The 10,909-nt window shown below is 51.5% G+C and overlaps 1 protein-coding gene across 1 annotated transcript; it reads right to left on the bottom strand.

Moving 5' to 3' along the window:
* Positions 1 to 290: 290 nt before the first annotated feature.
* Positions 291 to 8,410, bottom strand: LOC129548461 (pregnancy-associated glycoprotein-like). Its single transcript, XM_088832267.1, has 8 exons — positions 8,285 to 8,410; positions 7,337 to 7,454; positions 7,120 to 7,238; positions 5,325 to 5,524; positions 4,429 to 4,545; positions 2,721 to 2,865; positions 2,537 to 2,635; positions 291 to 874 (listed from the first exon to the last, which is right to left on the bottom strand). Exons 1-8 carry the CDS (start codon positions 8,408 to 8,410, stop codon positions 722 to 724), a joined length of 1,077 nt encoding a protein of 358 aa, XP_088688393.1. The 3' UTR covers positions 291 to 721.
* Positions 8,411 to 10,909: the final 2,499 nt, after the last annotated feature.

A 10,909-nucleotide genomic window follows, 5' to 3' on the forward strand; every position in this document is an offset into this window, starting at 1 on the left:
TTGGATCTGCTCTGGTTCCTGCATCCTGGATCCCCAATGTCCTTCCAATAAGTCTCCCCCTTCTTGAAGCCCAGCTGGAGTCAGGCTCCTCTCATTTGTGGTTCAGACTTGATTCGAGGCCCTGTCTGGGCATGACACACTGCCACCCCCTGACCCAAAGAGAGGCCCCCATTCATATCAGCACCACTGAGACGAAATCTTTCTTCTTTCTTTTTTAATAATTTTCTTTATTTACTTAGTTTATTTTTGACTGTGCTGGGTATTCTTTGCTGTTCAGTCTTCTGTTTTCTCTAACTGTGGCTAGTAGGAGCTATTCTCTAGTTGCAGTGTGTGGACTTCTCACCGTGGCGGCTTCTCTCGTTGCAGGGCAGGCGTTAGAGCACCTTCGGGCCTCATGAGCTGTGGCACGTGGGCACAGTGATTGTGGCTCCCAGACTCAGGCTCCCAGAACAGATTCAATGCTTGTGGCGCAGGGGCACAGTTGCTCCACAGCACGTGGAAAATTCTCATATCAGGGATTGAACCCCTGTCTTCCACATTAGCAAGCGGATTCCCTACCACTGAGCCATCAAGGAAAGCCCTAAATCCTTTATTCTTTCCTGAGACGAGGGCTTTGTAGAGCACCAAGCACAGTTCACCAGCATCCCTGGGCCAGAGTGCCCTACGTGTGAGTGAGTGTGTGTCTGGTGTGAGCCTGACTGATTCCTGTAGCAGCCTGGATTTACACTGCAGGAGCCAGGCCAATCCGGTAGTTTTCCCGATCATAAACTGAGAAGTACAGCCTCAGGAAGACGTTGCCCAGGACCCAGGTCTCTGCCTCGTTCTTATGCTGTTTGCCATTCCTAAAGGTGCTGTAGCAGAGGCCCTGAGAACTCTGCGGGAGAGGGAAACACACACCAGTCAGTCTGAGCCCCTACCTGCCTCTCCCAATCAAGATCCAGAGCTGGAAGCTTCTCGGATTCATATCCATCCTTTGATAAGAAGCAAGTGGGTCTCTTAGCAGCTGCACGAATCGGGGTTCACCCAAGAACAAGAAAGGCCAAGACCTACAGTTTCTATGAAGCCTGGGGGTGAGGGAGGGGAGAACTGGGCATCTGGGATTATCAAATGCAAACTAATATAGGGAGGATGGATAAACAACCAGGTCCTGCTGTATAGCACAGGGAACTATATTCAATACCCCATGGTAAACTATAATGGAAAAAATATGAAAATTACATATATATATGTGTGTAACCGCCACTTGGCTGTACAGCAGTGGAGAAGACTCCGATGCTGGGAAAGGTTGGGGGCGGGAGGAGAAGGGGACGACAGAGAATGAGATGGCTGGATGGCATCACCTACTCGATGGACATGAGTTTGAGTGAACTCCGGGAGTTGGTGATGGACAGGGAGGCCTGGCGTGCTGTGATTCATGGGGTCGCAGAGAGTCGGACACGACTGAGCGACTGAACTGAACTGAAATGAACAATACTTCAATGAATTAAAAAAAAAAAGAATGGCCCAAAGTTCCCTCACACTCTGCTGTTCCTTTTCTTCCGACCTCTGCTCACTCTTCTCTCTGCAGAGAATGCCTTTTCTTCTCCCTGTTCCCCACAATCCTTGCCTTTAAGACTTTACTCAGGCCTTCTAGGAAGTCTTCTTGGACACACCCTCACCCTCCCTGGCCACTCCAGGCTGGGTTGGGTGACTTACCCTGATGCTCCCCAAGTCTGTAGCCCTCATCACCCCTAATCTGCCCCCGATGCCCCTTTGCACAGGCCCCGGGGGTGCCATTTGCATGGAATCCAGTATAGATTTGCCTCAACCCAAGCAGGCTTCCTCATTCCTCCATGAGGGTGAGGGTTTAGAATTACTGAAGCTTTGTTTCTTCCTCAAAGCCTTCTTTAAGCCCATCAGCCTGCTCTGAACTCCCACAGGGAGATGACATGAAGCCTCCACCCTGTGCTGGGGCTGAGCAGCCACTGTGTAGCCTTTATTCACTGTAACAACCCACCTCCCCACAGAGGGGTCAGTACCCCAACTCACCAAGGGGGCTCTGGGGCTTAGCAAGGGGAATTTGCCCCTGAGGACTAGGGTTACCATGTAATATATCATCCCAACCTAGACACTTTCAAGATGGAAAGGGAAACTGTTAACTCCTATTGTGGCACAGCACACTGGGACTGTCCCCAGCCATCCTTCCTGTCACTTGGTATATTTCAGGGATTGCTAGAGCTGACTTTCCGTGTTCATGCGTCTGAGGTCTCTGGTTGAACTGAAACTAAGGCCCTTAGTGTTCCCCTCTCCTTGTGACTCCCACAGGCCAGCACTGAGTGGTGTCTCCACATTTATTTCAGGAGGATGGATGTCTCCGAGTACCCTTCACTCTCAAGTGGTTGGTTTTGTGGGAGGCACTGGCCCAGCCACAGGGGCTCAGCAGCAGCTGCAATGGTTTGACTTGGCCTGCAGAGGGCGCCCTCTTCTCAGCAGCAGCAGCCCAAGGGTTCCCGCAAGTCCCATATTGGAGAACTAGCCCCGGGGATTGGCCCCTCACCTCATGAATGTAGGCCTGAGCGGGCACTGGGTAGTCGATGCCCTTGATGGTGAAGATGAGAGGAGGCAGGGTGCTGGTGGTGTTACACGGCACTGTGTACTGTCAGACAGAGGGAGAGAGGTCAGCTCAGCTGATCCTTGCTGTTTGGGGAGCCTGGGAGCGACCCTGGTGCACAACCCTTCACCTGCAGACTTCCAAAGGGCCTGACGCCGATGAGCCTCTGGATTTTGGCAATGCGTCTACTTGGGCCAAGCAGGAATGCAGTCCCAGTATCCAGAATAGCCTGGCAGCCGTGTTTACAAGCAATTACCTTCCCGTTCATGGAGATGCTGAAAGTGGGACAGAGCAGACACCGTTCATGGAGATGCTGAAAGTGGGACAGAGCAGACACCACTCAGAAGTCTCCCCCATGACTGCCCCCTCCCTGACCGTCTCCTGAACAGCCCTTCAGCTCTTGCCCTGCGCTGTTTTCCTTGGCTCTGGTCACGTCCCCTACTTTGACTTCCTTTCAGTTCTTGAATGCGCCAGTCTCTTTCAGGCCTCAGGGCCTTGGCGCCTGTTGGTTGCCCTTCCTAGAAGACCCCCTAATTTCTCGGCATCTTCCAGGTTGCTGATTGACTGTCGCTCTGTGAGGGAGTCTTCCCCCCGGACTAGGTCAGGCTCCTGTCTTGCTCAGTCTCTTCCTCGTGTCTGTCATGCACCAAAGTGGTGATTCCCTGTGTGTGTGACTCGCTTCATGTGCGTCTGCCTCGCCAGATGTGAGGGCAAGCTGGATCCTCAGTGCCTCCCCCAAGTGCCCAGCCACAGGGGATGCAAGTGTATGTTTGTTGAGTGAGTGAATGAAGAACCCCAGAGACTCATCTCTGGTGTCTGACCAATCAACCATGCCTCAACCCACACGGTGAAGATGGAGGGCCCCTGAGGCCCCAGATTCTTGGAGTGGCGGTGGGGGAGACACAAGCTGCCCTGGGAGAGGTTGTCTCCCAGCACCAGCCCCTCATCCGGCTCAGATACTGAGGGCCCCAGCCAGCGGATGCTCAAGATAACCCAGAGGGCTCCAAAGGACAGAAGAGCTTTTGTCTGAGGGTATCACACAGAATGCCATCAATTACTGCCCCTTGTTCTCAGGCCACTCCTGGATCCCAGCTCCCTGATTCTTTCTGAAACAAGCCCTGCCCCACTGTGTGCCCCAGAAAGTAGGTAGGTAGCTACGGATAGAGGGAATGTCTCTTTGTAAGAGATGCTTTCAGGTCTCAAGACTGCAGCCAACCTCTCTCCACTGCGAGGTAGCTTCTCTCTATGGAGACGAGTTTTCCTTGTTTGTCCATGACTTTTCCTATTTTTAAACTAGCAGTTCTGTGCACTAAGAACCTTCTCGACCCCGGGCAGCCCCAGACAGCTGGTCATCTGAACACAGCCCTGCTCAGGCGGGTGAATTCTCCCTGATCCTCTTTCCAGCACACAGTCAGGTCCTCTAACCATGCTGCCTGCCTCACAGTGCGGTGGGGACAGCCTTTCCCGAGCTGCACAGGCCTCTCTGGACCCTTTCAGGACCCTGGCCAGCGGGCCGGTCTGGCGGCCTAGGGTGATTACGGTGCCTTGGGTGGTGTGTGTATGTCTTTGTGTGTGTGTGCCTGTGTGTCTCTGTGCTTGTGTCTGGCCACATGTGTGTATGTCTGTGTGCCTTTGCATGCTTATATGTGTGCCTGTGAGACTGTTTCTGTGTGTCTCGTGTGTGTGTATACGTGAGTCTTTGTGGGTGGACATGTCTGTGTGTGACATGTGTTACATGTGTGAGACTGTGTGTCTGCGTTAAATCCATGTGTGTTTACATGTCTCAGTACACGCGCGTGGGAGCACTGCTGGAGCGGCCCTCGGAGGGTGAGGCTTACCGGCCCACGGTTATCTGCCAGTAGTGGGTTCGGGACACTGGTACCCAGTTGAGCTTTCCTGTGTGGTAGGAGTGGTCCACCCCACCAAACATCACCACACTGCCATTCTCCTTCCGGCTGTCGAGAGAAGTGAGAGAGGGGCTTTTTGGAGGAAAGTAACGCCAGCACTGTCTGAAGGCTGTGCTTCTCCACCCATCAGAGACACTACCATGGTCCCCATTGTACAGATGTGGAGATTGAGGAGCTGAAGGGCTGAGTACCCGACCCAGGTCTGTCACCATCTAATCAGTGCCGCAGAAGTTTGAAGCCTGGCCTGGCTCTGACCACCGAACCTTCTGAAGAGGGCCTGGTCCCCTCCCACAACCTGAGTGCTGAGAGATCCCCTCAGAGGACTCCGTGCTAGAGGAGTCTGGCATCCCCCTTGCCTCACCTTTCATTTTTCAAAACTTCCAGGCCCAAAGGCACTAAGGGCATAGGTTCAGGGTCACCCAGGGCTGGCACCACTGGCCTATGACCTGTGCCGACCATGAGGCCCCACACTCAGCAGGCCCCAAGCTCTGTTACCCTCTCTTGAAATTCCTAACAGTTGTTGAACAAGGGGTCACGCATTTGCATTTTCAACTGGCTCCAGCAAACTGTGTAGCTGGTCCTGGGCTCCTGGTGCAATATTAGTGAGAAAGGAAATATTCCCACTATTCCTCTCCTTCTTTCCATATCAAATCCACAGCAAATCCGGATGCCCTTCCTCCAACCCGTACCCTGACACTTTCCATTGCTCTCCCCCTTCCCCCTATCCCCTGAACCAAGCCACTGCCCTCAAGTGGTCTATAATTTTTCATGAAAGTAAAAGTGTGTTTCAGTTGATTTGGAGAGGATGCTTGTCACCTCAGACTTACCTGCTCAAGTAGAAGGCAAAGAGAGGGTAAGGAATGAGTCCGAGGTTCTTCAGGTTGTCAAAGATTGGGGTGGTTCCTTGGATGGCAAGGCTTGGGAAGCCCAGGCCCAGGATACCATCAAAAGGTGCATTTTGAAAAAAATGTTTGGATTGCTTCTGGCTCAGGGCAAAGGTCTGGTTGAAGTGGAGAAAGTTCCCAATCTGTGGGAGCAGAGAGTAACTTTGGTGCTCAGTCGTATCTGACTCTTTGTGACCCCAAGGACTATATGGTCCATGGAATTTTCCAGAACACTGGAGTGGGTAGCCTTTCCGTTCTCTAGGGGATCTTCCCAACCCAGGGATTGAACCCAGGTCTCCCACATTGAGGGCAGATTCTTTACCAGCTGAGCCACAAGCGAAGCCCGGGAGAGGAGAGTGTTCCCACATAAAGGACCTGACTCCTGGCTGTGCCCTGCGTTGGCCTCAAACAGTTAGACCAAGCTGGGAGAGGAATTCGGGTTCCATTTGTGTGGGGCTGTGGATTTTAACAACACCTGCTGCTCCCACAAACACCATCTGAGTGAATCAGACTGGCCTCATGCCTTCTGTGCAGGTGGGGCAACCAAGACTCAGGACAGGACTGAACGGTGCCCCCTTGTGGACAAAGTGAGTAGACAGCAGGGTAGTCTCTTCAACATCGCTATGATCTGAGGACAGAAGCAGACAGAATTCACTGCAGTGCATCGTGGGTTCTGCATCTGCCCAGAAGACAGAAGCCCATTATACAGCGTCGCTGGCAGGGTTCTTATGAAAATTCTGCCTGGGAAGCTAACTTTTTGGGATATACGTGCACACGTGTCGGGGGGGATCGGGGAGTGTGGAATACTCAGACATTTGGGGGAAGGCACGCCATAGTTTTTAATATACTCTCAAAGACCCTCGAGAGTGAGAACCCATTTACCAGGCCCCTCCCGCATTTGTGACCTCCTGCTTTCCCTGTCTGGATACCTGAAGCCCTGGGCTGCCCCCAGGGTCCCAAGCAGTTTTATCCTCTCCCCAAATACCCCACACCTGCCTGAGTCCTGACTAGGCAGCCCAGCTCACCTGCTCAGCACATGTGTGACCTTGGCAAGGCCATTGTTCTCTGCACCTCAGTTCCCTCATCTATATCATGAGTTAATCATAGTACCTGCTGTGTAGGGTTGTTGCAGGATTAAACAAGTTGCTTATCGTTCGGTGGCTAAGTCATGTCTGACTCTTTGCGACCCCAGGAACTGCAGCACACAAGCCTTCCATGTCCTTCACTACTGCCCAGAGTTTGCTCAAACTCATGTCCATTGAGTCAGAGATGCCATCCAACCTCTCATCCTCTGTCACCCCCTTCTCCTCTTGCCCTCAGTCTTTCCCAGCATCAGGGTCTTTTCCAATAAGTTGGCTCTTCACAGAAGGTAACCAGAATATGGGACCTTCATTAACACTTTCACTTTAAGCAAGTTATTACCATGAAAACGCCCAGCACCGCCTGAGGATATAGAAGTGGGTGTTTCTCCCCCATCCCTCTCAGCTCACACCAAAATGAACCTTGGGCTCCTCACAGGCAAAGAAGCTGCAAATCCACACTCCAAGCCACTCTCTGGGTTAGCCACGGGGAGTTTGTGTGTCAGCAGGGGCGCTGTATCCCCAAGGACAGAGTCCTTCCAGGCAGACGTACAGCCATTAGGGGACTTTTGGAAGGACAGACACTCCCAGCTGGTCTTGCATCTGTTTTGTAAGCAGCAGTTGCTCCCAGGGCCATCAGCTTCTGGTTTCCACATTACCTGAATGATGTCTTGGCCAAGGACTCCTTTTATCCTACCAGAGGCATAGATAAGGTTGACGGGGTTGTCCAGGGGCTTGAAGGTGGTGGACTTGTGAGGGTCAAAGAGATTGTGTGTCACTGCAGACAGAAGGGATGATTGCCCTTCAGGTGCCAAAGACGGAGAGCAGGGTGGGAGGGCAAGCACAGGATGCGGGGGTTGGGGAGGGGGTACTCACAGCAGCTCGCACTATGGCAATAGATGGAGGGCACCCACAGGTCAGAGGAGCCAGTGTCAAACAAGACCGTGAACTCCTGAGGGGGTGTTCCAATGGCGATGGTACCAACGTAGATGAACTACAGGGGCCGGGAAGGGATGGTTAGGGCAGACCTGGATGCCTGTCCACCCCCTTCCCACCCCCAATTCCCCAAGTACTGCCTCCTGCTGGATTTCCCAGGTCTCCTGAAATCACTGTCCAAGCGCCCAACCTCACAGCCTCTACTGGGACTCGCGTCTTCATTTGAGAAGCTCTCCAGTCTCCTCTCTATGTCCAGCGTGAGCCCTTCCTTCTCCTAGGTCACCCCAGGCCACTGACTCTAATCTCAGACCATGTCTGATCAACGGCACTCAGGTGGCCCTTTATTTAGACATGTATTTACCCTCTCCCCATCTCTCAGGATGGCCTGTGCATTCTTGAAGAAGAGACTAGACCTTTGGCAATAACCACAATATTCGATTTTTTTTTTTTGGCCTCACACGCCAGGGGACTCGGTAACTTTTTACCAGTATCACTCTTGGGTCTGCTGAGACTGAACGTGCTCTGCCTGGGGATTCATACTTGATCTGCAGCTGTCTTTATCTTTTGATGAGAGACGGCTCACCCTTCATCTGTAACTGAGTGGCTCACTTAGTTTGGAAAGAACAATCTCCCTCAAACTAATGACACACCTTAGGCACAGAAATGAATGTTTATCTGCCCCCTGGTCATTGCTGGGTCCAGTCACCACAGACCAAGAGTTGAGGATGAGAGTGCCTTCTCCTCTGGGAATGGGTCCCTCTTCGCCCCTGTTTCTGCCTCCTGCAGGAGCCCCAGCCCCAACAACCCCCATGGCATCTCCACTTGAACCTGGTACACAGCCAGAGCACCAGGGGGCGCAGTGGAGCACCACCCGCCCAACACACTCACATCCTTGTAGCTCCTCAGGGGATGATAAATGATGTTCTGGTCGTTACTGGCTTTCTGGGACAGGCTGTCAGGGTGATCCTCAGAGAAATCTGTCAGCAAATTTCTTTCCCTTAGGGTTTCTCGCATGGTCTTCATTTGCATAACAGGGATTCTTTCACCGGCCATGAGGAAAAGAAAACAAAGAACGGGCAGCAATCAGCTGTCTGTGTTGTAAAGACTGTCAGACCTGACATTGGAATGGCACTGTGTATTTTCCAGGCATTTTTATGAGTGTCACCTTATTATCAGGACGCCATGCAATGACCATGGCAAAGACCTAGGTATGAACACAGGTTCTGTTGTGTAATCTTGGGTAAGGCATATGACCATCTGAAGTCTCAATAGCCTCATCGGTAAAAAAGTGGAATAAATAATCCCCACCACCACCACCCCCACATAGAATGGCTTAGATATTAAGTGAGCTGATGGATATAATGCACCTGATTTACAGGAAGCCTCAGCAATGGCAACCATTATCATTGCTGTGGTCATCCCACAGTATCCTTCTCAAGGAAGTTCGGAGAGGGAAGTAGAAGGGATTCATCATCCTCTTTAAACAGGGGAGGAATTTGAAATGCAGGGAGTTGGAGACTTGGCTGAGGTCACACTGCTTGTTAGAGTTAGAAGAGCAGAGAAATAGTGCTACTGATCTTTCTTCTGGGCTCAAGCAGAAGAGAGGAGGCCAGGAGATGGGGAATAAATTAAGGAAGTTGAAAGAAGCCAAGAAGAATGTTTTTAAAAAGGAAAAATCTGAGAGTTCTGCATGCACAGAGACATCTAAAGAGACAGACAACATAGAGAGATACAGAGTGGAAGAGGCAGACACGTTCACACAGACACGGAGAGACCGAGAGGAGGCCTAGAACCACACACGGAGAGGCGCAGTCTCTTCAGACCACACCGACAGCTGCACAGCTTGTGCACTGAGCAATTTCAAGGAATGCAGTTTTGCACGGGACATGATGTGGCTGGACCCCAAGAGTTGTGCGATCCTACAGGTTTGCCTGGAGGCCCGAGGGCCTCACAGAGTCTGTGGCAAGGTACGTATCAACAAGCGAGAGTTGACTTTAGACTGTCAGGGAGTGATTACATTCCCTTCGAACAGGTGGAAGAATAAGAGGACGAGAATAAAAAACCAAAAAAAAAAGAAGGGACGATGTCACTTATAGTCCCCGCACTTACATGACTATGCACTCTGAGAGAGCTACCAGCCCGAGGAGTCCAAGCCGCTTCATGCTTCTGTCCTCGAATGAAGTGCTCAGGACAGACTGAGTTCTGAGCATGCACTGGCGGTGAAGGTTACCTAGCTATATATGCTCTCAGTTCAGTTCAGTTCAGTCGCTCAGTCGTGTCCGACTCTTTGCGCTAACCTGCTCCAATGTTCTCCTTCAAGCCACCATGAGTCCGATGAGAAATATGAGCCTCTAGATAAAATCTTTGACTCCATCGGTGTCTGTGAGGAGTGGACTTGGAAAACTCCCATTATACAGAAAATTCCACTGTAATCTCTTCCTTCGTTCTTGGGTGAAAAACCAAACTGAACTGCACAATCTAAGAGTGGGGAGACTCGTTCCAACTTGTAGGTAAAACACTGCTAATAAAGTGATAAAAGTACATGTTAAGGGCCATGTTAGACCCTTGTGATCTCGTGTGGTCTTCCTAGCCACTTCATGAGATGCGCATTGCTGTCCTCAGTCGGAGAGGAGACTGCTAGGAGGAAAAGAGGTCAAATGGCAGACTTGGACACGACTGAAACGACTTGCACAACACAGCACAGTGCAGCGACATACGAGTGGCTTTAGGTAGAGGGATAGATGGCACAGATCAGAGACACCATTGACACCAAACTGCATCGAAGTTCTAGGCAGTTTCAATATTGGAAGAAACGTGGTGCTCTGTGTGTCTGACTCTTTGCAATCTCGTGGACTGTACCCTGCCAGACTCCGCCATCCATGGGATTCTCCAGGTAAGAATACTGCAGTGTGTTGCGATTACCTCCTCCAGGGGACCTTCCCAACCCAGGGATCAAACCTGTGGCTCCTGCATTGGCAGGAGTTCTTTACCACTAGCACCACTTGGGAAGCTGTCATGCTGTTAGGGAAAATTGAGGCAGTCTTCTTCAGGCTTCAGAAGTAAGAGAGCAGGCCTCTGATCAAGTTCTGACCTTTCCTGGACTTGGCCTGGACTACATGCCTGCTGCAAGCACACCAAGTGTTATCAGTGATGTCAACTAGCACCTTAGATGAGAAGAGGGAGTGAGTCTTGGAATTTCCTGAGCCCCCTGAGGCCTGGCTAGCCCCCAGGGTCTGGAAAACCTTGTAATTCACAAGGTGAAAGAAACAGCATTGTAAAACATTAAAGCCAAGCTAGAGCTGCACTTTACAGGGAAAACCGGTGATGATATCAGTTTGTAGCCTGGGATTATGAGCAGAGGGCCCCAAACTGCAACCTGTAGTCCCACCCGGGATGTCCAAGGACCACCTAGGACTCTTTCCCAATTGGGATTCCAGATTGCCTTCTTCTGGAACTTTCCAGGGCTCTTCAATTCTGGGCAGGTTGTCAGCCCAAGTTGGTGATGTACAAGCT

The sequence above is a fragment of the Moschus berezovskii genome, chromosome 25 (genome assembly GCF_049115385.1).
Source record: "Moschus berezovskii isolate FMDL1 chromosome 25, NW_MosBer_1.0, whole genome shotgun sequence".
NCBI lineage: Eukaryota > Metazoa > Chordata > Mammalia > Artiodactyla > Moschidae > Moschus > Moschus berezovskii.